General features: G+C 38.6%; 1 protein-coding gene across 2 annotated transcripts in view; it reads left to right on the top strand.

The window, feature by feature from the left end:
- The window catches only part of LOC137261048 (RNA cytidine acetyltransferase-like), a 202,082-nt gene that overhangs the window by 134,718 nt on the left and 40,191 nt on the right, over positions 1 to 27,173 (top strand). For both annotated transcript variants that reach the window (XM_067798710.1, XM_067798711.1), the window contains exons 17-23: positions 7,360 to 7,476; positions 12,019 to 12,152; positions 19,947 to 19,995; positions 21,247 to 21,352; positions 22,885 to 22,989; positions 26,250 to 26,422; positions 26,651 to 26,770. In XM_067798710.1, coding sequence (XP_067654811.1) covers positions 7,360 to 7,476; positions 12,019 to 12,152; positions 19,947 to 19,995; positions 21,247 to 21,352; positions 22,885 to 22,989; positions 26,250 to 26,422; positions 26,651 to 26,770 — 804 coding nt within the window. The remainder of the gene's footprint in view (positions 1 to 7,359; positions 7,477 to 12,018; positions 12,153 to 19,946; positions 19,996 to 21,246; positions 21,353 to 22,884; positions 22,990 to 26,249; positions 26,423 to 26,650; positions 26,771 to 27,173) is intronic.

Here is a 27,173-nt window from a genome sequence, read left to right as displayed (position 1 = left end):
GTAAAGTACCATGTGTGTGGTGAAACATTAGACACTTCTCCTTTCATAAGTTTTCTCGCCTGGCCTTTGAGAATGTAACCAATCAATGTGGGACTATAAAGAGCTTCAAAATCTCTGTTGTTAACTAGTATTTTAGCTAAAGACTACAATCCCATTTCTGCAGCAATTTTGTTGTCAGGTAGTACGACATTCCCATCCTTCACCAACAACATGCCAACTTGATAATGTCCATTAACAAAACTAGAACTTGACTTCAATATCTCTTTGGCTCTTCGGTCCTCTATTGATGGTGAATGCCCTTTGTAATTAACTCATTAAGGCCGAGAGCCGCATATATGCGGCAAATTAATTAGCTTCTCACAGCGAGAGCCGCGTATTGGGGGTAATAAAAAGCACCTCTTATTCAGCGAGAGCCGCATATTGGGGGTTATGAAAAGCACCTCTGATTCAGCGAGAGCCGCTTATTGGGGGTTTTACATTTTAAATTCGTACTGTACCTATAATTTCAATCAATTTAGCAGTAATGATCAAAGATTAGCCTTTCTTACGAGAGAGGTTACTTTCTGTGTTAATCAGAAGAACTATTAATGTGTTTTCATAACAACTGCTTGCAATGTCGTTGGCTTATACAGGCAAATGAACACATGTCTGCGAGAAAAGGGATTATGAGATGTTGTTACAGGAGGTACGTGTTTGTTATTGGGAGTGAATACTGAGATACTATGTTTGCACATTGATTGAATTAACGGTGACAAGGTTACAAAACCTTCTTCTAAATTAAATCACTCATTCATTCGTTGTAATAGTTCATATAATGACTCGTAGACATAAATGGCAATAGTGTATTACACTCGTGTAGATTTGAAATAAACCAAGTTACTAATTTAGACCTAATTCATTTGCGACTATTGATTTTTAAAGTTGACAATAATACATAATCGAATATGAAGTGATAACTCTTGCATCTACTCATAATATACATATATAGTACACATAAACCATACAAAGGTAACTGGGGTATTTTGTTCAAGCTGTTTCATGCTTATTTGAAATGTGATTTTTCAATGTAATTTACATAAGCATTGTGTAAGAAACGTTTGTATTTGATCTCTGTAATTATCTTATCCAGTGTAATGATCATGTGTATCAGATCCATCGTCAATAAAAGGAGGATAATATATCCGTTACGGAATTGATGCGTGTAATCATTCAATCAGACAACACTAAATATATGAACACCTCTTTCAACCTCAAAATAACAGCGTCTGGTCGAATGCATGTCCAGGTAAACTTTTGTCCCGTGACAAGTGTAAAACAAACATCTGCGCTGTTACATCATTGGACAACCAGTTTTGTGGAGTCACGCCCATTGCCAATCTTCTGAACCTCGTTTGCTTTCAAAACAAATATAAGTATGCCCATCTTCATAGATATTTGGGGAGATTCAACTACAAGTGTATACATCACAATAAATCAGTATCGTGTTAGTTTTTTTTAATTCTATAATACATGTACATGTACTTGAATTATGATATTTATTCGTAACAATGCACAGATTATATTGAAATGTTCAGCAAGCCATTATGTTTGATGTACAAGTAGTGTACGCAAATAAAGTATACGCAAATAAATACTATCTCTACTCGATGATTGGATTGGGTTATCCGGGGTAAAAATAATCGGATTGTAGCGCTTTCAGCGCTTCAAAAAAAAATAAACCCGTCAAAGTGCTTGTTAGTCCTACGTGTACATTTCAGGCATCCTTACGATTATGTATGTTCACGATACACAAAGTTTTTCATGATAGCTAGAGTTGATAAAGCCGAAATCTAGCATATCGATTGGTCAACGATCTAACCAATAGTCAATCTGTATCCAAGCTGTCTAGTGACCGAACTTGCTCTTCAGAAGTATAGCCCACGCCCCATCACCTGTCATTTCCAATGTGACAGGTATCTCATGATACGATTGGTCATAGATAACAAGTCAGGCACTATATTGAACAGTTGAGATACAAAACGTCCTATTCGGGAACTTTGATCACGGCCATCCCATGACCCTTTGTCTTATGTATGTGCAAGGAACAGCATTATACAATATGTATGCATGTAAGTTCGTATATTTTCTGCGTTAAATCTAGATGAACCAAAGCGACAAACTGAATCTGTTATATGTAAGTCACAGACTAGCTTATTAGTACTTTCCTGAAAATATTCAGTATACACTAGCAATGTATCAGTGAAAACGCTTCTTTCATAGATTATTATGCATGTGCGTAAATGCTTCTTTACAGCCATTGACATAGATGTTTTGAACAATTTAATCTCTCACAATGATATGAGAGGGACATCATTTGGTTTAAGTATGTCTTACATACAATGAAATGGACTGGCAAACGTTGAGACATCAAATGCAGATGTTCACACTGTGATGTGTTTTTGTGCGTTGACTGTTTTGAGGCCTACCATAAAGACTTGTTCCAAGGACGATAACGCTTTATGCACTAGTTAAGTTGTACAAATGGTACCGTATACCATTCTTGTCAGCCCTTGGGCACAATGTGTGAAGCCCACGCGATACTGCTGGAATATAGCTAAAATCGCAGTAAAACTAAATTCACTCATTCTCTTCAATTGTTGCATTTCAATCGTTATTCTTTTACATTTCCAAAATACTAAGACATGTGTGTTCACCATCTGAGAACGAATACACTCATCATAGTGTCAGTCTACTCCCATGTGTCTTATGTGTTTCTTTCATACATCATTACAGTATCTGATGTTATGTTTACAATACACAAATTGTTGCATGATAGTTGATACAGCCGAAACACAACTCTTCAGAAATTTAGGCCACCCCCCATCACCTTGCCCTTCCTTGACAGGTTCTCACGATACGATAGGTCAAAGTATCAGCCAATATAATGAGTGAGATATATAACGCTACATTCGGAAAACTTTATCCCATCGCATGATGGGAAGCTTTGTTTGACGTTGAGTGATGATAAATGTATCATGCAATATGTATGTATATGAATGGTGATGTATGTTTTCAGCGTTACGTTCAGATGAACAAAATGACAAACTATAAATCTCTATATGTTCCATGTTACTTACACACCTATTGATACTTTCCTTGAAATAGTCAGTGAGCACGAGCAATGTATTGGCAAAAAATATAGACGATTATAATGCAAGACCCCCCTCTTTTTAAACTCTATTATAAATAATATATTATAATTCAGTCCATACGATGAGAGAGACTGGAGGAATTTGTATATTTGTTCATCTCCTACGTACAAAGACCGCGTAGGTGTTGATAAAAGTACAGCACACACTGGCAAAGGGGTATGAGAGATACAGGTAATAAATTACATGTAATGCTGTAATATATGTATTCACATCGGCCTCTTTCCCATTTACATCTTTATGACACAATTAAATAATCAGTACTTGTTTGTGAGACTAGACAGTTTCCTGTCATATCCGAGACCTACCAGGGAAATCAGGCATGATTAGCGCTAATTAGCCTCGTCGCAGCAATCAGGCAGTCAGCGAGGGGTGCCAGGTGTTGGGCAGTAGAGCGGCTCCAGGGCTTAATGAGTTAACAATGCCAAAAGGCTCTGCCTTCCAAACCTGTTCAATATCTTGATGCATTTGTTTATCACGTGCAATTGTGAACTTGGGGGCTGATTGCCAAAGAACACCCTAGGGCTAAGTGGTAACATGCCGGATGAGACCTAGGGTTACCCTTAGCACGCCGGGTGCTTACACTTTTTGGCACCAAATCAGTTTCTCCTGTGAGAGAATGTTTTGAGGCCCAACAATCAGTTGCCAAATGATACTGTGAACAATGAACATGCATAGATAATAATACCAGAATGTAGCCCCTGTAGAAGGGAGGTGGGTGGGTAGCGAAATACAATATGGTGTATACCCTGAACGAAAAGGATTGTGGGTATCTGAATAAAGCTTTGTGGGTAACTGTCGAAGTACTATGGATAAGGTATCTGAAGTATACTTATAGATACTTGCTGTATTGCATTGTAAGTAAAATATTAGTAACCACATATACAAGAAAGAAAAACCATGATACAGTGTTACGAGTAGTACAGCATGTATCGTGCGTGCCGTACCTTAGTAACTGGGGTAAGGCGGTGTAAACAAGCGCTCGAGAGGAGCATTAGGTCTAACACTTGACATTGCACGTCGTTTAGACTACCTGAGCTGGCTGTAAGAGGGGAATGTATTTTTGCATAAACTCATAAGCAAGTTATGTTTATGTGTTTCCCACCTCTCATCCGGACACTGTGGCTAGCAATCAAATGCATCGGATCCGACCGACTATGCCTCTTTAACATGTATAATTGGAGCACCTGGATCAAGAGCTGACTTGATATCCAAAGAAACCTTCATTGATGGCTCTGTTGTACAATTGATTGTTGTAACCTTTAGAGCTTGTCGGTCCCCTTGAAGACCCAGGTCATGAACCAGGGTTCATGAATCAATGTGGTATCACTTGCAGAGTCTAGTAACGCATAAGTCTTCATCACTCTTCTGTTTGGCTCCTGTGCTTGAATAGGCACTATCTGGAAATACACTGCATATCTAGATGTCTGCATCCTCTTCGTGAAGGTTCGAGCTGATGTAAATCTTGTTTCATGTAATAATGAATGATGTTTTCTACCACATCTGTCTTCACGACAATTCATAGTGGAAAAGCACTTTTCAGCCCGATGCGAAGGTTTCAGACAGTTAAAACAAAGCTTGTTTTCTGCAATAATCAAGGTTCTATCACTCACAGACTTGTTTAGAAATATTGGGCAATGATACAAATAGTGTGGTTCCTTACACATAGGACATTGCAATTTTTGCTTGGAGCTTTGGTCTTTTGATGTGATCTTGTGGGTTCCAACTGTGTTGTCACACGGTAATAAGTTGCTGAGGGACTGCCTACCTTCAGATATGGATGATTGCCAATTGCTTGATTGCTTTCCTGGAACCACATCAATCTTCGTATTGTGAACCATAGTTTCCCTTGATTGTTCTTTAGAATGGGTATTAGAAGGGGTGTGTCCTGCCGTACATCAACCGTGTTTTCTCACTGGAGATTGAAATAGCGAAGGGTTTAAAGTCAGTGTCCACTTTGTCATTGAGCCATTGCAAAAAGTCATACAGATACGGTTCTCGATTTCTGGTTACATTTTTCACAAACTCATTCCGTCGCGACACTTTATCAATAGGAAGACGCCTTGCAACTTTAATCAAAAGGTTTGAGCTGTTCAAGCCTGATGAATAGTTGAATTGCTCGAGAATAGTGATATAGTCCCATAATAGCACATAGAATTTTCTGAGTGCTAATGGATCATTGCTGTTCACCACCGGACCAAAGGCGATTCGCTCCACTAAGGCCCTTGTGACCTTGATGCGGTGACCAAATGTATTCTTCAGTTCTTGTAAAGCAAGCACATAATTGCGACCTGACTAACTTAGTCCTGATACCAAGTGCTTCACATCACCTTCTAAATGTGACTGTAAAAGACCCATATGTCGAACATCAGTCATGCCTGTATGTGAATGCACCTGTGCATAAAATTGTTCAATGAAGCGTGGCCATTCCGCTGCTTTACCACTGAATTTTGGTAAATTGAATTTAGGGAGATCTTGTTCACTTTCAATTTTCACTAAAGCCTGAGCTAAAGCATTATCTGTGTTCACATATCCATTTTCCAAGACAGTTTCCAATCCTGGAGTTAACCTATCAATCCATGCATCAATAGCCTCGCTCTTATCCCTGTACTGTTGGTTCATATTTGGAGAATGTGCATACACAAAACACTGGGCGTTTGGGTTAAGCTGTCTTGCTTCTGTTTTTTGTGTGTTGTGTTTTACCTGTGATCCTAGCTCACAATCTCTCACTTGTTCCTGTGCATGATCCCTGTTAGGTGGTGCATGTGGATTGTTTCTCACTTCAGCTTTATACTCATAATCCAACCAGTTTTGCACCAGTTCATGCTTACCTTGTCTGGGAACTTCTGTGTTAATCATTATTTTCTGCCATGAAATCCTGTTTTACTTGCTTTGCTTGCATGTCAGCCATTAGTTTGAGATGATTTGCTTCAAGCTCAGCAATTTGAGTAGTTAACCTTGTAGGTTCTTGAATATGAACTGCTTTCATCTTTGCTTGCTCAGCCTTAAACTGCAAACTTGATTTGCTTGACCTACTTGGAATAGAGCTCTCACCTTCATGGCTTGGTTGTTCGCTAATAACTGACAAAGACTTAAGAGATTTGCTCATCAGAATAGATCCTAATTCCTCTAACATCTGATTAGCAGTTTGTGTTCTCTCATTAAACCAACTTGCACTCTGTTCACGTTCATTGTCGTTCTCCAACACAGACACGTAAGCCTCATGCGTGACACGAATGGATTTTACTACCACTTCGATATTCTCAACCCCCAGTGACAATGTATTCTTGGACCGCTTGTCAGTGATATACTGCTTGGCACTATTGATAACACAAGTCAAGTGAGCTGCATAACCACTTCTACTGTGTTTCCTCATCCATTACTGTGTGTTCATGATTCACCTTATGTTCTTGAGAAAACATGATAGAAATAGTGTGGAAATGAGGCTGCGAATTATGGTTTATTCTGGCGGCTAACATACAAGAAATGCACTACTGATGTGCTGACACGATGATGTCTTAATTTGCGTTAACTTCACTCACATTCTCAGTCAAAATGTGTTCCTTCGTTGTCAGCAAGCTGTTTTTCGTTGTGATTCTCAAAAATCCAAGGGAGATAACCCCTCTTTTTAAATGATCATAGTTTACCACCACAAAAAAACCAAAAAAACATACATGTCTCTTCACAACCTAGCAAAATCATTCACAAAATATCCAACAATCTTTGTTGATAATGTTTCAATTTTCTGCTATACCACTATTGCTCAGTTGATCCATTGACCTTTAAATTTGAAGGGCTTTAATATACCATATTCAGTCCCTCGTAAGAAATCTTGATTTGCGATTTTTGACATCATGGACACTTAAGGAAGCTCCAAATTTTAGACAGCATTGTTTGTTGAAGCTTTGAATTCCTTCCCTATTTTAACGAGAGATACTTCATTTGAATAACATCTCACACATGGGTTGGCAGGGTCTGAATACAAGATTTTAACCTTTTCTCAAGTGAGATTTCCATTATTTTTTTTCTATTTTCAGAAGATAGGCTGTAGTTAAACTTTGGTTTATCCTGTGGCACAAGTTTAATGGCACAGATTTTAGAGAGAATTAACTTTGTTTCCAAAATCACAAATACTTATGGCCAGATACTGTATATTTGTGTTTTCTTACAGATGGGATATGGGAGTCGAGCTGTATCACTTCTCCAACAATACTATGAGGGTAACATTCCTAGTCTCAAAGAGGTTGGAGGACCAGCACCAGCACTGTTGGACACTGTTCCAGAAGATGTGAGTATATACACTGATGTTAATATCATGAGTAGCACAGGGAATAGGGGGTCTGTGACTGGTTCCATATAGCGATATTTTCACAAATTATGAGTGCTACACAGTATAAGAAAATTGCTAAATGATGAACCCATCATGTCCCTGGATGCATAACGGAGGTACATTTTTCATGACTATCGGTCAAATAGTTGAGGTCGGCCGAGTGAAAGGCTAAGTATCCAACATATTGCAGTGCGTGCTATGAAGTAGCGAGGTGAGGTCTGTCTGAAGTGAAGCAGACAGCAGCTCTTGGTAGTTTGCCTGGACCTCAAGCCCCCACATGGCGATGTAGCTTATTCGGTATAACACAGTGCCACAGGGTACAACTTGTACGTCTTCTCTATGAATTCTTGGCTTGGTCTGTCTTTGAGGTAATACAGGTTGGGTTTTTTGTACCTTTTCATGGACCATATTTGATTGGAAGCACATTTTCTACTATCATCCCACTATCATCCACCTGACGAAGGGGCAAAGAATAGCCCAGAAATGTTGTGTAAACAATGAATAAGAAGTTGGCATCCATAACGTTTTGTCTTATATCACCTGGCTGATATAAATGCCTAACACTGACCTGGTCCAGTAACTTTTTCTGTTTTAGCATGACGTGCACCGATGGTTCAGTGGTGATTAGTTTAATATTGATGATTGTACTGGGTCTCTTGCCCATGAGTTGATTAACTTCATTGTTGATGACTTCCACCACTCAATTCAATCTTGCAATCCATTATGTAGATCGTTTCTCGGAAGTCATTACATCTTGTGGGTATTGATGTGATAATACGCCAAAGGTGTGGTTGAATTTCTTAAGGGTGGCTTGGCTGCAGTGCGCTCTTGCTATACCACATATCACCTGGACTTCATGCCAGCACCTGCAACATAGCTGTCATAATCTCACATCTGGGATTGATTTGTGAGACAGCAGGCCAGGTTAAGCCACTAAGCGTATTGATACGTTCAAGTGCTTTGGCGACTTTGTTGAAAAGTCAAGGGTTTGGCTTCTTTGACTGTCAGGGCAAACCTGTACGTTTTACATCTTACACTATCATGTGGTAGAAACAAACGGCCGGCTTGCATGATGCTCTTGATTCAGTATTATATAACAATTTTTTCCTCTTGGAATGTATTGGGGCGATGACAGGTAGACTTGCCAGAGAGCTTGTTTTTTAAGCTAAGCTTTACCGGTGGCTTTTGTGAGTTAAGGCCTTGTGCCTGCACCATTCCAGATTCTTTGGCAACTGTGGTAAAGTTTCTCCAATATAATTTGATTATTTTTTTTATTATCGAATACATATGTGTGTTCATATGAATGCATGCATTGTGACGTCATTGTCAACAATCCCTCTTTTCGTGTCCATTGCTGAAAAACAGGTTCCCTCCCATTACGACTACTCTCCAACTGGACTACTCATTAAATACACAAACTTAATGGATGACTGATTTCTAATTACTACCTGTCACCCCTATCATGCGACTCTTGGATCAGTTCATTTTCAACAAAAATATAAACACACGTGTAATCTCATGTTTATTTTACATACAACACATTACACATTTATCACACATTTATCACATAGCGCATTTAATTTGTCGCATAGCCAAAATAGTCATCACTGAATGTTGCTAGGTACAGGTATATCATGTGCACAGTGTTCAGTCTAATTTCAGCAATCTTCCTGCAGCGTCCACGAACTCCAAGGGTGTCTTCTGGTTGTTCTGCAGCTGGGTCTTCAGGTTCTGCAGACGAGTGTCCAGTTGAACATACTTCCTCTTCCTGGGTGGAGGGTTGGCACCATGCATCATCTGAGCAAGCAGTCTTCTGTTTGAGGATTCCAAGGACTTGATGGTGGAGATGAAACTGAAGATGTTGGGATGACAGCGCTGCACAGTTTGGTTCAGGTGATGGTGCCAACCCTCTAGGTGGTTGTTTGTTCTCGGCCCTTCAGTGTTGTTGTGGTTCCAGACAGCAATGGGGAATCTAGCACCGAAGTCCACCCAGTTGTTCACGATGTAGTCTTTCAGTTGCTGGAACAAGCGAGTGTAAGTCTCTCGGCGACGGTCTGGTAAGAGGCAAAACATGAGGGGAAACATCTTGCCGCCGGCCATGGAGTGGATGACATACAGCTGGTGCCACAGTCCTGGACAAGAATAGAAAGTGCCATCCATATACAGAATGTTCGCTTGTTGGGCCATCTCAAGTGTTTCATCCGTCGCAAATACAAGAATCTTGTCTTCTCTGCCACTGTTAACTGCCAGGAATCGGCGACCGTCTTTGGTGTTAGCCCAGGAACCCTCTATGTTGACCGATGCTAGGTCCTTTGGAAGTGCAGGCGTTGTCTTGCGTCGGTGACGATACAGTCCAGACTTCACAGAGCACAGGGGCGGGACAGTGGCGGCAGCTTCTACAGGGATGTTGTTGATTTCGTCGTTGTAGATTTGTTGAATTGCAGTCGTTTCTTCACGGGAGCGCTTGCGGAGGTTGCTGATCAACTTCATTGATGTCTCATCTTCTGGTGGGTGGTTGTGTGCTCCTGTAACAGTACGAATGAATTCGCCAACTGTAGAGATGTTTCCTTTGCATCCAGTCTGAGCACATCTCCAGTAGACTGCAGTATCTCCAGTGCGGTTCAGCTTGTATCTATAGCTCTGATGTATAACCTGCCGGGCTCCTCTCTGTGATATCACAAACTCTGCTTTCTGAACATTCGCCATAGTTATAACATGAAATTTCCATTCCAATCTTATATAGTTAAGTTTTGAAAAACTGAGACGTTGAGACATTTAACTCTCTACTACCTCTTGCTACTACTCCTTTGTTTTGCATTGAAGCTTGTTTGTTTGTTTATACAAGAATACTTTGATCAGTTCTTTTAAGGATCATCACAAACACAACTTTAAAGATGCAATCAGATAAAACTAATGTTTGCATAAACAAATAGCTGATCAAACAAGTGAGGATTATCAATCCGTCCTGTTTCCTGGTTATTTAATTTTTTTTTTTAAATGTTATGTTCTTTACTTAACTAAGTCAGTGGAATGAGTCCATTATTATAAAGGGTGCCTAATTGAAATGAGTATTTCAACAGTAGTCGAGTTGGGAAGTAGTCCAGTTGGAGAGTAGTCGTATTGGGAGGACACCGAAAAACATCTATGTCTTGTAAATTCTCAGATGTATATCATGTGTTTTTCACTTCTCAGCATGTTCATGTTGTGTTTTAAAAGCCTGTTGCAGAGATAGGACCTCTTTGAATCGATCATGCTTGATATGCCACCAAGCTGCCTCTGAACATCTTGCTTTGGTTGAATGCTGGGTTTGCTATCAGTTTCCTGAGTTTCTCTTCCTCGTGAGCTCAGATAACTTAATGTTTACTCATTTTCAAGTTTCCATGATATTGTCGAACACTGAGTTTTTCATTAGACCGTAAAGATTTATTCGAAATCGCTAGTGGCTAGTGTTAGCAAATCTGTGCTCATTTGGATGTGCAGTCCCATCCACAGATGTTAATTGAATTTTCTTTAGCTTCATTCCCAATAACATGTACAGCTGCAGGTTTCAGTAGTGCACAAAGTACTTTTTCTTGTTCATCAAATTGGGCAGAAGTTTTTCTATCTACACATGTTGTTCAAAAGTTCCAATTCCAAGTTGTTCTTTTTCAACAAGGAGACCGTTAGAGGTCGGGACTTGTGTAATACCAGCTGAGATCCAGGTCGTATTGTTTTAAGCAGGCTTGTCTGAATATCTTGAGGACATCGACCATCAGTCGTCCATTTTCAAGTAGAGATCGTGGTAGTCACGTAAAGTCTTGCAGCCAAGTTTGTCCCACTCATTCATGGTGTGCGAGTAATTGTCCTTGCTAATACTAGAGTCTGTCAAGTGACTATAAAAACAGTCCATGGGAGGTAATTGAGTTTCGTTGAACCGGGTCCAGTTGTCCATGTACTCGTATGGATAAATGCCTTTTCTCAGCAGCAGAGGCTGAGTCGACATGTCAGTATATCAGTTGGTTGTGTAGAAGGCTTAGGGGAGATGAGAGCAAGAACCAAAAACTATCTATGAATTTCAGCAGACCGTTTTGGAAAAGCGAGATGTATTTCTCCTTGTTGGTCAGGATGCATTTTATATTTCCTTCTTGAGATGGCTTGCATGATGAAGTGTAATCATATCTGCTAAGGGTGTGCAGCACCATGGGGATGGGTACATTTCCCAAAACTGGGAAACTTAAAACTTAAAAGATTACGACAAAAGGCAATAGAAGATGCAAAGCCAACAAAAGCCAAGGAGACAACAGGTATATTCAATATGCTTGAACTATGGAACTGTGCAATGTAAAATGATGTTCCTCCATTATTTCCTGTAATGGGTGGAAATGTTGAAGTAAATCTTATTTTGACATGTTGAATGAATAGGAAATGAAGTTTCATTGATACATGTGTATTTGTTTACCCATGTAAGTATATATCTGTAAAACATGTATATGCTGACGTTTCTGCTGCCTGTTGAACTAGGATGTGAATCTGGTGGAGGAGCATCTGATTCCGCGAAAACATCTGCCACCATTGCTGTTGAAGTTGAGTGAACGAAAAGCGGAAAAACTTGACTATCTTGGGGTGTCTTATGGACTGACAGCTAACCTGCTGAGGTAAATTGTTATAGATACAGTAGAATACTTTTACAACAAATATGGATATACAAACTGAACGCTATAGCAAACTGTTTTAAAAGTCCCAAATGAACTTCTGCATATTATTATATAAAAAAGTCATGAATAACAAATTCTGTATACCAAACTTAATGGATATAGCAAACTGAGTCCTAGTTAACATTAATTAAAGAACAAATAAACTCACATTTTTTATACTGTTTTAACCATTACATATGAAAGATTTATGATTAATCGTAAGCAAAATACCAAATTCCTTATTTAAAAAGATGTAGCTAATTAATACCGAGCGATTAAAAGTTGCCAAAGAGTCATCAGCTTCACTCTTGCTCGCCAACAAAACCACAGACAGCTTACGTAATTCTGTCGCCAGAGCCCTGCAGTGATGCCATCTGAGGAAAAATTTTCAGTTAGTTGTATATAAAATGTGCAACAAGCTTGTCAGTTTGCTGATTACCTGACGTGTTTCTGTCAAATGCTCCCAGGTTTCAGCTGATGGTGTGAACAGATTTCCACCGGATCCTTCACTTCATGCTAAATATGTTGTTTTTGAGTGCGATGAGCGTTTTGGAAGCCTGTGCATATTAAATTGGGTGGTTCGACACCTACCTCACTTCCAAGATAGATGCTATTTAGATTTGTTTTCAATGAGTTAAAAAAATTAAAACCACAAACTAGTTCTAGTAAATGATTGATGACCAAAAAGATTTTGCATGACACAACGTGTAACATAACGATGTCCTACTTGGAAGCGAGATGGTTGTCGAAGTGACGAAAATATTGACACCCACCTCGCTTACAAAAGTGAAATTGAAATGTTTTGGTGTTAGTATAATGATGAGGTGGGATTCGTTTCTGGGCAGAACTCAAAAACCTTTTAGCATTTTTCTGCAAAACTTGTTAGATATATCAGTCAGAACCTAAAGTGGTGCCTTTTACTGCTTACTGGTTTTTGTGATTTATCATTTTCCATAGAAACAATTCGGACTGAGACTCAAAATGGATGGATGGGCTTCATTTCCAGAGCAGAAAAAGTTTTTAATATCTTTCTGCAAAACTTGGCAGATATGTGGGGGAGACCACATAGTGGTGCCTTTTGCTAATTACAAAGTTTTCCTTTTTCCATGGAAACAATTCAGACTTCGTCTTAAAATAGTTGGATGGGCTTGGTTTCTGGAGCACAACTCCATTTCACATCTTTAACAGATATTGGCAGATATATGAGACAGATCTTGAAGTGGTGCCTTTTCCTGTTTTGAGATATATGGCATTCATATTTTTCATGATATCCTTAGAAACGATTCAAACTTAGTCTAAGAAATCATCAAGTAACTGTCAGATGATATGTCGTTTCAGGTATGTGGGGGCCGGGGGGATATGATATCTTCTGATGACTCGTTCACTTTTCTTATCTCCCTACCACTGGAACTGTCATTAGGCCGAACTTTGGCTGGTTTCACAAAACAAGTTCATCAATTGTAGAGATAAGCGTTCCATCATATTCACCTTCTTTGGACTGAATGTCACTGAAAACACTGAATGTGATCTGGTAATGAGCCTACTTGCTCTTTACCAAAGGCTTCTGGTTCATTTCTCAGCCAACATGAACAAGCAGCATCCACAATGTCACACTGGCCATTCATGATAGATATTGATTATTTATTGCTTATTTGTCAATTTGTCATCAGAAAAGATGAGTATTTCAAGTTTTGTTGATGCATAAATGTTTATAGATAACAGTAGTTCTCATTTAAATGCATTTATGTTTATATAGTGTCTAAATACTGATTTACATATGTAGTTGGTTTATAAATTGGCAATATGATATTAACTGTGATTGTTAACAGGAGTTCATTCCATCAGGTTGGATGTATACGTAGTGGCAAATAATCTTCCCCTCATGCACATATTTGTAAGTCCATTCAAAGAATATTTGTACCTACCATGGATTCAATGGTAGCGTATTTTTTTAGATGATTTATTGGCTGAAGTTGCAAACAATCACCAGTAGCCAGATGAATCGTATAATTCCTGTTGGTGTGCCATGCAATAAACACAGGAACCAGAAGTCCTCATGGTCACGAGTATACAGTCGAACCCCATTTATACGGACCCCTCATATCCGGAAACCCCGCCTTCCGGACGATGTCTATGTGAAACAAAACTTATGTTCATTAATTGTACTCGCTTAACTGGACCCCGTGTTTCCGGACCCGGGCGCGAATTTTCAAACCATTCCCATACATTTCCATTGAAAAAATGATCCAGTTACCTGGACGGAGAGATCCATGCAATGTGCATGTGTATGTGTCACGTTTACAGCATTTGATTTCATTCGTAATCTATCAGAAGGCATTTGATGTGGATTGGTTAATTAGTCATCAAAACACTAGGAGCGCGTGTCACTCGGGTTGTTCATTAGGATTTGGCGGGTTTGAAACATCTCATCAGTAACGAAAACACATGTTAAGTAGGATTAAGGTAAACTACACTGTAATTGTCGTGTATATAACACTTATAAATCGACCCCTACTATCTGTCGCGATGCAAGTTAAAAATAGCCTGCCACATGATCTAAGTCATGTGATCTCGTCTGGAAGTTTACTTTCTGCAGACAGCATAAGTTCGACCGGATTTCATATGTTCTTAGTGCATTAAAAACTAAAGAAAAGAATATGCAATTGGCAAAATGGAGACTTTTTGTCATTGATTTACGTTTTTCATCTAACTTACCACCTTAAGCTTCACACGCTACATGATTGTGTCCCAGACAACCTGACAAATGGTAGCCTGCATTCCGCCTCCGATACACTTGTATGTTATGATGATTCACTACTATTGACTGTTGATTTATACGTCCGTCCGTAATCATTTTGTTTCTGGAGCGCAACTCAGAAACCGTTCAATATTTTTAGACCAAACTTGATAGATATAATAATCTCAGCCTATGATTGTGCCATTTGCTATTTACAGATTTTTGGCATTTATATTTTTTTTGTTTTTCCATGGAACGTTTTAGCGTTAGTCTTATGGTGGGGTGGGCGTTTCCAGAGCAGAACTCGTTCAATATTTTTAAAGTGGTGCCTTTTGCTATATTTGTGATTTCTTATTTTCTCGGTTTCCATGGAAACATTTCAGACATAGTCTCAAAAGTGAGAGGTGTATTTCGTTTCCGGAGCAGAACTCAAAAGCCGTTCAATGTTTTCCTCCAAAACTTGGTAGATATATCAGTCAGAACCTATAGTGGTGCCTTTTGGTATTTACAGGTTTTTGTGATTTTTTATTTTCATGGTTTCCAGCGAAATGTTTTGGACATAGTCTCAAAAGTGAGAGGTGTGTTTTGTTTCCAGAGCAGAACTCAAAAAACTTCTTAATATCTGTCAGTGTTACTTGGTACATATGTGTGGCAGATCCCAAAGTGGTTCCTTTTGCTATTTACAGGCGTTTATGATTTATTACTTTCTTGGTTCCATGAACACTTTGCTGACTTCGTTTCCGGAGCACAACTCGAAAACCATTTCATATCTTTCAAAAGATCTTGGCAGATATATGAGACAGGTCTTGAAATGGTGACTTTTTTTGATTACAGATATGTGACATTTATATTTTTCATGAATTCAATGGAAACAATTCAGACTCGGTCTAAAAACACGATAAGTAACTGTCAGATGAATTGTCCTTTCAAATATGTGGGGGCAGGGGGGATATGTCATCTTCTGATGACTCTTGTTGATATACGTGAAAATAATTTGCTTTCACTTAATTTACACGATTTGTTTGTTTGATCCAGTTAACCGGACGTCTCGCTATCCGGACAGTTTTCGAGTGAAAACAAAACGTCCGGATAAACCCGGGTTCGACTGTAGTGGCATTACTTTGCTTTGTGGCATTCTGTAGCTAGGTTATATTTTGTGCTCTTATTGTTCCCTGCTGCAACGCGGAGCTGGGGACTATGTATTCAGTGGCGTATGTCCCTCCTGATTCTTGTTAACGTGATAGAGGAACTATTGTACGCAACTACTTCAAATTGGGTGACAGCCTACTTTGGGGGATCAGTTTTGGTGACCTTGAGCATATTTTCAAGGTCACTAAGACAGCCTGAACACTTTTCACTCTGCAACATATTTCATGCACTATTTTATTTGATGTCCCCAAATTTGGTGGCAGCCTACATTTGGTGAGTCTACATTAGGGGATTGTGCAAACACCATCTGATTTTGGTGACCTTGATCTCAACATTTTTTCCACGTTTTGAACATATTTTTAACTCATTAAGCCCGAGAGCCACTTCACTGCTCAACACCTGGAACCCCGTTCTGATTGCCTGGCCGGCTGTGGCGAGACTAATTAGGGCTAATCATACCTGATATCCCTGGCTGGTTTTGCAGATTACAGGAAACTGTCTCGTCATACGAGCAAGTCCTGATTGTTTAATTGTTTAATTGCATTGAAAAGGTATATGTTGTAAGAAAGCAGGAGTGAATACATGTCATATATGTAATGTTTTACGTAATTTTATGACACTATCTCTTGTAGACTTTTGGTGGCGTGTGTATTTTCTTAACAGATGTTTGTGTTCTTTGTATGTAAGACACACTTAAACAAATTGTCCCTCTCATATTATTGTGTGAGGTTAAATTGTTCAAAACATCTATGTCAATGGCAGTAAAGAAGAATTTACGCACATGCTTAATAATCTTCTATGAAAGAAGCGTTTTCGTTGATGCGTTGCTAGTATATACTGAATATTTTAAGGTAAGTAATAAAGCTAATGTGTGACTTACATGGAACAGATTCACAGTTTGTCACTTTGGTTCATCTAGATTTAACGCTGAAAATATACGTTATCACATGAACATACATGTATGCATATCATATAATGCTGTTCCTTGCACATACATAAGACAAAGGGTCACGGGATTGGCATCATCAAAGTTCCCGAATAGGACGTTTTGTATCTCAACTGTTCAATAGAGTGGCTGATTTCTTTTCTATGACCAATCGTATCATGAGATACCTGTCACATTGGAAATGACAGGTGATGGGGCGTGGGCTAAATTTCTAAAGAGCACGTTCGGTCACTAGACAGCTTGGATACAGATTGACTATTGGTTTGATCGTTGACCAGTCGATATGCTGGATTTCGGCTTTATCAACTCTAGCTACCATGAAAAAGTTTGTGTATCGTTAACATACACAATCGTAAGGATGCCTGAAATGTACATGTAGGACTAAGAAGCACTTTGACGGGTTTATTTTTCTTTAAAGCGCTCAAATCGCTACAATCCAATTATTTTTACCCCGGATAACCCAATCCAACCATTGAGTAGGGATAGTATTTATTTGCATATGCATTTTGCGCACACTACTTGTACATCAAACATAATGGCTTGCTGAATATTTCAATATAAATTGCACATTGTTACAAATAAATATCACAATTCAAGTACATGTATTATAGAATTAAAATAAGTTACACGATACTGATTTATTGTGATGTATACACTTGCAGTTGAATCTCCTCAAATATTTATGAAGATGGGCATACTTATATTTGTTTTGAAAGCAAATGAATTTCAGAAGATTGACAATGGACTCCTCAAAATGAATGAATGATTTAATTTAGAAGAAGGTTTTGTAACCTTGTCCCCGTTAATTCAATCAATGTGCAAACAGAGTATCTTAGTATTCACTCCCAATGACGAGTAACAAACACTTACCTCCTGTAACAACATCTCATAATCACCTTTCTTGCAAACATGTGTTCATTTGCCTGTATAAGCTCCCGACATTGCAAGCAATTGTTATCAAAACACATTAATAGTTCTTCTGATTAACACAGAAAGTAACCTCTCTCGTAAGAAAAGCTAATCTTTGATCATTACTGCTAAATTTAATGAAATAATAGGTACAATATGAATTTAAGGTTTAGCTGCCAATATGCGGCTCTCGCTGAATGGGCGTTGCTTTTTATCACCCCCAATATGCGGCTTTCGCTGTGAGAAGCTAATTAATTTGCCCCACATATGCGTCTCTCGGCCTTAATGAGTTAATGGAATATTCCATAAAACATTGCAACCAGTGTCCTCATTTTTGTTGACAGCCTACATTTGGGGATTATCCAGACACCAGTCAATTTCACGCATGTTGTGTGTGAGCAAAAAGTAAAGAGTAATGAACATGTTACGAATATTTCATTCTTCTTTAGCGGCGTGGGACAATGCCATGTTAGTGGCAAACACTTGGCTTATCTTTATTCAGCAAAAATATCAAAACTAGCTTTGATACTGATATATTTATGTCATTGTTTAACTTTCCAAATTATGTGCATCTAGTAAAGGATGATTGAAAGAAAGGAGGTTTTCCAGTCTGGCACATGTACAAGAGGTGTGTGAAGGAAGGCACTATTTGTGTCATTGCTTATTATGTAGAGTTCACTTGAGAACTTGAGGTATATTTCTATTAGGCTGCATAAAAAAACTAATTAAATGTTTCTCAGGCATAATTCCTAAAGTGACGTGGGCGGTAGGATTTTAAAAAACTTTTTGATACAAAAAAAGTGACGTGGAAGGAACACATTTTTTTTTTCTCTTAGAAGTACAGCTTGGGAAGTTCAGCACTTGTAAATGAGTTGTAGTTGCATCCAGACTCTTTCTTAACTCATTAAGCCCGAGAGCCACTTCACTGCTCAACACCTGGAACCTCGTGCTACATGTCCTGATTGTTAATTGTTTGAGATATTTGTTGAGAGGAAGCAGGAGTGAATACATGTCATATGTAACGTTTTACGTAATTTTATTGTAGTCTTGCTTGCAGACTTTAGGTGGCATGTACATATGTATTTTCTTAACAGATGTTTGTATTCTTTTTATGTAAGACATACCTAATCAAATTGTCCCTCTCATATCATTGTGTGGGGTTAAATTGTTAAAAAAATCTATGTCAGTGGCAGTAAAGAAGAATTTACGCACATTCTAAATGATCTTCTATGAAAGAAGCATTTTCGCTGGTACATTGCTAGTGTATACTGAATATTTTAATAAGCTAATAAGCTAATGTGTGACTTACATGGAACAGATTCACAGTTTGTCACTTTGGTTCATCTAGATTCATATAGAACGTTTTGCATCTCAAATGTTAAATATAGTGGCTGATTTGTTCTCTAAGACCAATCGTATCATGAGATACCTGTCACAGAGGAAATGACAGGTGATGGGGCGTGGGCTAAATTTCTAAAGAGCATGTTTGGTCACTAGACAGTTTGGATACAGATTGATTAATGGCTAGATCGTTGACCAATCGATATGCTGGATTTCGGCTTTATCAACTCTAGCTATCATGAAAAAGTTTGTGTATCGTGAACATACATAATCATAAGGATGCCTGAAATGTACATCTAGGACTAAGAAGCACTTTGGCGGGTTTATTTTTCTTTAAAGTAAGGAGTACCTTAGTAACTTGGTTTATTTCAAATCTGTATGAACATGGGTGTAATACAGTGTTGCTATTTATGTCTACGATTCATTATATAACCTATTACAACGAATGAATGAATGATTTAATTTAGAAGAAGGTTTTGTAACCTTGTCACCATTAATTCAATCAATGTGCAAAAATAGTATTTTAGTATTCACTCCCAATGACGAGCAACAAACACTTACTTCCTGTTGAGCGACTGATAGTACAGAATTGGAGGTAATGATGTATTACAGAGACTATCATCTGAATTCTTATTAGCAATGATAGTTACTATTTGATATTTAACTTTTGCAGATTTTGGAAGAAAGCTGGGTTTTCAATTGTTTATCTTAGACAAACAGCGGTAAGTAATATTCAGCTCTTCATAAGTGTTACACTTCTTGTTTTGAAAACTGATTTGATTGATTGACTTGCATGAAAATGTTTTATTAGTAATCCTCAGTAAAGAAACATTGTGTTGTGCCAGAAGCTGAGCAAGAGATGCCTTCTTTCTCCAGTTGTATATGCATCTTGAGGGTTGTATAATACAAGAATCCTGGATACCCAACAACCTGTGCAGGTCCTGTCAGATGACAATAATGATATGAGGAAGTTCTTTGCCTGTTGTCCAACCTCATGACGTAGATTGCTGTTCACAGGCAGACTCAATCTGCATGTTGCCATCATATAATGTAAAAACATGAAACTCAAGGATTATGTGAATTCAAAATCTGTACAAATTCTCACTATGCAGATAAACTAGGCGACTACTTTTCAAGTAAGGTGGTCAAGCTGTCTTAGGCACTACACGAGTGAGGGGAAGGTGCCTGGAACGATCTCCACTTGTGGCCAGGTGCAAAAACCTTGGAAAAAAATTTCTTGCAGGGTATTTTAGTGTTGACACAACCCTATACCCACTCTCATTCGACGGTAGATGACAAGTTTGATGGTAGATGACATTTGACTCAAAGCGGAATGATGATATACATTCTAAGGTGAAAATTAGGAAACATATAATACTCACTGAAATTTTTTTTGCAGAGTTAAAGCCCTAAATGAAAAAAAGTCGTTTAACTGTCAGTAAAATATTGACACAGTTGACTAATTGTTACAAGGTAGGAGTGCAAAGAAAGGGAAGCCAGGTGTGCGAGAAAGGAGGGAGATGACAGAGTGCAGGTTATTGAATCAATAACCATGTTGGCACGTGTGCACATGATTCTTGAACACCTTGCTTGAGCCAAATGGACTGTAGTTGCATGTAAAGTAACATGCAGTATCACTGAACCGAATACTGTGGTTATGTGCACAATATGAATATCATATAGTCCTATGATCCTAATCAATGTATATTATGAAATTACGACATAAGTGGTTTGCTTTAGGGCTTAATACATACTCTATTTCAGCCCTGGCCATATTTCCTCACACTCTGAACACAATACACAAGTACTAGTAATAGTTACTGAATGGCCAGACTGTGGAACCAGTCTTCAGCATGTCATGCTGTTTGTAAGAGGCAAGTATGCTTACAGAGACTACAGAAAGTATTGATGGTTTTTGAATGACTTCAACAGGAAACCCTTGTGCATACTACAGAAAGTATTGATGGTTTCAGAATGACTTGACTGGTGAACACTCTTGCATCATGCTGAAGGTGCTTGCAGAGGATTTTGATGACACTGGAGGGAGAGATACAACCTGGCTTTCCGAGTTCAGGAAAGGTATTGTAAAGAAAAGCAAGATTTCTGGATGTCAACTTCTTTATTGTGAATAATGCAGCATTTCAGAGCATATGCTTGCTTCTTGCTCCTTCATCAGGTGAGCGTTTCAGAGTGTTTCATGCGCTCCTGTATATCGTGTTAATCACATTAAAGAAGTTCAAGTGTATACTGGATATTACCGTGTATAAGCCGAATTTTGAGGACCAAAAAATGTTGTCTGTAGAAGGTGGTCAGCTTATCTATGAGGCACAATTTCATGAATGTATTTTTCTGGTCGTCAGTGCCCTGTCCGGATGATCTTACAGGTTAGCGGTACACCTGCCAGGAAGTTTACGGCGATTACAGCCACTTTGTTATACATCGTTAATAAAATACTAATCGCAGTATACAGTTTTCATCATTTCAAATTATTTTGCCCTTAGTCATTATTAAGTTCAGTGTCCGAGATACAAGTTCGAGGCGATGAGAGCCAAGATGTCACTTGAAGTACGGCACACAATCACTCAAATAAGATAGACGTAGTAAGTTAAAATGTTCATTCGACAACTTTTACAAGTACTGTTGTTGATTGTATTCTTCTGCTTATTCACTTTGATTAATCATCTCCCCAAAACATTGTTACTTTGCTCTTTGACAATTTGATGATATAGACCCATTGATGATGCACGTGTACGAGAATTTTTTCCAATAAAATAGGGAAAAATAGTTTATAATTCTGTCGGGGTTAATGTATTATTGTGGATATAGAACGGAAAACAAACATTGATTCTTAGAATGATGGTCAGTATAATCTTTCTTAGATATTGTTTTCATTTTGCATACTTACGTTTTACATCCAAGACTGTAACTGCGAGATGTTTTGTGGTGTGGATTGTCTGCGACCGTACTTATGTTTTACATCCAAGACTGTAACTGCGAGATGTCTGATGCGGGGGGTCGGCTTATGCACGAAACATACCATTTTGACACTGATTTTTGGGATCAAGTTAGGGGGTAGGCTTATCTACAGGGTCAGCTTATACATGGTAATATATGGTAAATCTTACTTTTCTTAAGCATTTAACTTCTAATTGCCCTTCAAAGATTTGAAAGGTATCATTGTTAATATGATGTATGTAGTTTTACCCAAATTTGTGTACTTTGACCATAGTGAAAGCTTCTTCTGCCCTTTACTTACGCAGTCATCTCCAAAATCATATGTAAATTTGGTATGTATGTAGTAGAGAGACAAACACTCTCAGCACATGTGTTCCTTGTTCGCAATATTTTTTAAATTTGACATTCTTTTGACCTTTGTACTTTGACCATGCAAAACTATGAAGTATATCTTTTGAGAAACAACTGGACCTGAAACTAATTATACTCTGTTCTATTGGGACCTTTCATCATATGTCAGGGAAGTGTCTGTTCAATTCTTGCAACTTCCTGCAATTCATAAAGATATATAGAAGTGTGCATATTTTCTTCAGTGGCAGTTAAAACCTGGTCTTTCTGTTATTTGGCTTAATGTGTTCTTTGTAATTAAATTTCAGATTTCCTCCGTCGATTTGTGTCCCTGTTATCATATCAGTTCTGCAGATTTCACCCATCCCTTGCCCTCAACATCCTAAGTGAAAAAGGAGCCAAAGTGGAATCAGGTCAGTCATGTTATCCTGTTGTCAAGGTATTGAAAAATGATCAACAACAATATATTCATGTTTTCAGCTGAACTGGCACTGGTATATGACATTACAATTTTTCTTGTTATCTGTCTCTCTTGGGAGTAGAACATTTAGTGCCAGCAACTGATACAATATTATTTTCACATCAAACTTCAGACTTGTGTATGGAACAAAATTGCTGGCATTGGGTATCATCTCATGTTTGACATTTGTTTTTTGTGGGTATGTAGTGGTGATAGCTCTTTAATTTGTCAAAAACACAACTCAAGTCCAGATATATTTACTGTAGTCTGTGTATACAAATCTGAAATAGTGTATATGAATATACAGTTCTCCATCAAAATGATTATTTCTTCACATTCATTTCATTGCACATTATTCAGATAATTAACAACTGCAGTACTACCTCTGAAATATGAAAAGAACTCACCAAGGACAAGACTGCAGATATGACCTCATTAAGATTTGGCTACTTTGCATAGGAACTACTTTCAACCCATGACCCAGTGGTGACTACAAATAAATCATGGACTTGTGAAAATATAAACCTTTTCACTGACAATTGTATTATTGTTCAAGGTGTTATGAAATAGACTGCTTTTCCAGAACATTTTACAGTTTTGTATATTTTGTACTTGTTACGGGTATTTAATTGTATTATCACCATGTGGTCATCAACCAATAGATCAGCTGACTCTTTATAGTATACAAGTTGAATATATTTTGCAAAACCACAGTGAACTGTAAACTTTGTGGCTCAGTAGGCTAAACAGATCAACCTGGTCACTTGTATGATACATTCCAGAACCTGGATGTTTCTAGCCTCATGCTGCTCACACACTCTGGCCTTTGATATTCCTAGCTGTTGGAGAGTACAAGGAAATCTGCCAACACATCTGTTATATGGCAAACTGATAAATCAAGCGTAAAATTTTGGTCTTGCCATTCTACAATGATATTATGATCATTAAAACATTGTCTAATTCCGGTCTATTCTGTATTACGGCATGACTTTCTGGTCCCAGCAATTTTCACTGTAGTTTACCGTTTCTAAGATGGCCTGGGTGTGAGCAGTCCAATCTAGGTCCCATAATCCTAATTAATCCTTGCCACCCTAGATAATCAAAAAGTAGTGATTGAGCTGTGAATCAAATGCTCTAAGCTGGCAAGGTTATGAGCAGTCCAGTCATTATCTCTTAATCCAGTACACTCCTTTTGTCATGCTAAATAATCAAGAATTAGTGATTGGGTGGAGAAAACTTAGAGGCCATCCATGGAGTTGGGACACAGAATCTGTATTGGCACCACAACGCTTGCTTTACTCATACTGGCAAGTCATTGTACTTACAGACTGTATATTGCCACAGATAATCTGCTCTACAAACATAAAATATTTCCACATTCTGATAATTGTCAAATTGAAATCTGGGCATAAGATTATACGAATGTAGCGTGATAGAAGATCTCACCATCATGTTGGACCCAATACTGTAACAGATCATGGCCAGAGACGAAGAAGCAATTCCTTGTTTGTTTGTGAGCAAACAATAGAGGACATCCTATTGAAATCTTAGTCATTGTTTAGACTTTAATGAACAAAATATATACTCATGGAAAAATGTAAGGGAATGCATGAAATAGCTGTGACTTTTAATCTTTGAAACAGTAAGAGAAAAGTTCATACAGATGAAAAGGCTTATGTCAAGTGATGAAAAACAATATCGGGTGTGTCCCCCATGTCTCTGGAAAACTGCTTGGGTCTATGCCATTCTTCCTGGAGAGCCACGAAAAGTTCATCCAAATTGTTGGGTTGAACAGGTCTGTCCCGAACACTGCGGCCAAGAACATCCCAAAGATGTTCGATGGGGTTAAGGTCAGGATGTTTAGCCGGCCGTTGCAACACTCGGACACCTGCAGCCCTCAGTCTGTCCCGACAAACATGAGCGATGTGAGGGCGGGCATTGTCATGCTGGAACTCGAACATTTGACCTGCGGGGGATCACAATCGGGGTCAAGATCTCGTCACGATATCGTACACTTGTTATCCTGCCATCAACACGCACAAGATCTGTTATGTGGTTGAAGGTAAACCCGTTCCACACCATAACAGAGCCCCCTCCATAACGATCATGCTGTTTGATGGTGCAGGCACTGTGACGTTCCCCATCGCGTCTCCAAACTCTAATTCGACCGTCATTATGGTCTAGTGTGTACCTGCTGTCATCACTAAATGGTTTTCCTCCATTGACGTATGGTTCTTCCTCCATGGTTCTGTGCCCACTGCAGTCTCAAGTGCTTGTGTTCCTCAGTCATGTTGATTCCAACCAATGGACGGCGGCTTTTTAGACCAGCCGATTTAAGACGATTACGCACTGTACGTGAACAAATTCTGACGTTTGTTCTTCGCCTGAATTCCATATTGATTTTGGAGGAGGATTTGAGCCTGTCTCACAGAGCAATAAGGTGTAGGGTCTGGCCATCCCGAGGGGTGGTTTTCTTTTTCCGTCCCTGACCACGTCTCATTTTGACATCACCAGTCACTCTATAGAGTTTCCAAAGTCTGGATATCACGCTAACAGACTTGTCGTAATGAACTTCCACCATTAACCATGCCAACTGCGTCCCATTTCTGTGCCAAAGTTAAGTACTGTCTCGCCATGTTAACAATGTTTTTAACCGTTGTGTTTGGCAGGGCACATACATGTAATGTGTAAATCTAAGTGCATGTAACTTTAGGAGCATGTAGTGCATATGCATGGAAAGCAGTATGGAGAGTTTGAGTGAACTGCTCTTCATGAAAACGATAATACACGGTGCTGAAGTTAGTAAACAGAAATTTTGATTTGCCCTAAGAAACATGCGTTCCCCTAAATTTTTCCATGAGTATAGATCAGCTGTTTAGAAGCCATGTGCATAAAGTTCAAGAGATACTTGTCAGCTTCGGTCAGTTTTGTTCTCAAAAAGAAACTTTAACTGGAAACCTCTTTCCTTGTAATCACTTTCAACCATTTCTACTTATATAATGTTAACTGCCAGACCATTGTCTTGTTTGGGCCAGATTAGTTTCCGTTTTTGACAGTTTTTTTTTGTTTTATGTATATTTATTTTTGCCGGATCACCATACAATAACCTTTTCTGGATCAAGATAAAGATGTTTAATCTTAGCTCATTCAGTGAAATTCACATTCAAGAACAGTGTCTTGTTCATTATTCTCTGTGTTGATCTGTTTGTGCAGGTAGTATAAGCCATGCTGAGCTTGACATGAACCTGAGCAAGTATGACTTGAGGAGATTGGAGCTGTATGCCCAGAACATAGTAGACTATCACCTCATCATGGATCTTGTGCCAGTTATTGCAAAACTAGTGTTTCTGGGTCAAGTCAAGATCCATCTTAGTGCAGTACAGTCAGTAAGTAAATCTGTTGTCAAGGATTAAATTTGTTGTCTAGGATCACATTGTCAGGACAAGAAATTTGGAGGGAGTTCTGAATTGTTCCCAATACATTTTGGTTTGAATAAAATATATTTATTCATTTGAGTAAAAGATGTTAGTGCAGAAGGTTGGGAATTGTCAATATATTGGTATGACAACAACAGGAATAAGTAAGTTGAGACAACTTATACTTTCATGTTGCAGGGTCTGCTGCTGGGCCTGGGGCTGCAACACAAGACTGTGGATGATTTGGAGAAGGAGTTTGAGCTCCCAACAAGTCAGCTCCTGGCACTCTTGAATAAAGTCATTCGAAAAGTGTCCAAGGTATATCTGTTATTACCATTTCTGTTCTTTTAACCCACTGTGAGCTAGAGGGACATATATGTCCTTCCTCTTCAACCCTCACTTTGAAGTCCAATAAAATTCAAAATTTTTCATGCACATAAATACCAAATTTTCCCTATCCTGACTCATGCTTATTGCTTATCTCCTCTTCCCTGGTGAAGGTAGTGAAATACCTGAAATCCCTTGAAGTTCCCTTCTAAGAGAAGCGGATGTAAAATACACTCATCCTTTTTCCAGCGCAAACGGCCATGTGACCTGCAATGCTCTTCACTTTCTCCTTATCGCCTGACAACTGAAGGGACCTGAGGGTCCCGAGACGGCAATAAGTTCTAACTAAATTCTGCTTGTATATGGTATTTGGATGTGTATATGCATTATTTTT

This window comes from Haliotis asinina, chromosome 14 (assembly GCF_037392515.1).
Source record: "Haliotis asinina isolate JCU_RB_2024 chromosome 14, JCU_Hal_asi_v2, whole genome shotgun sequence".
Lineage (NCBI taxonomy): Eukaryota > Metazoa > Mollusca > Gastropoda > Lepetellida > Haliotidae > Haliotis > Haliotis asinina.
This window is presented reverse-complemented; position numbering and strand designations above follow the sequence as displayed.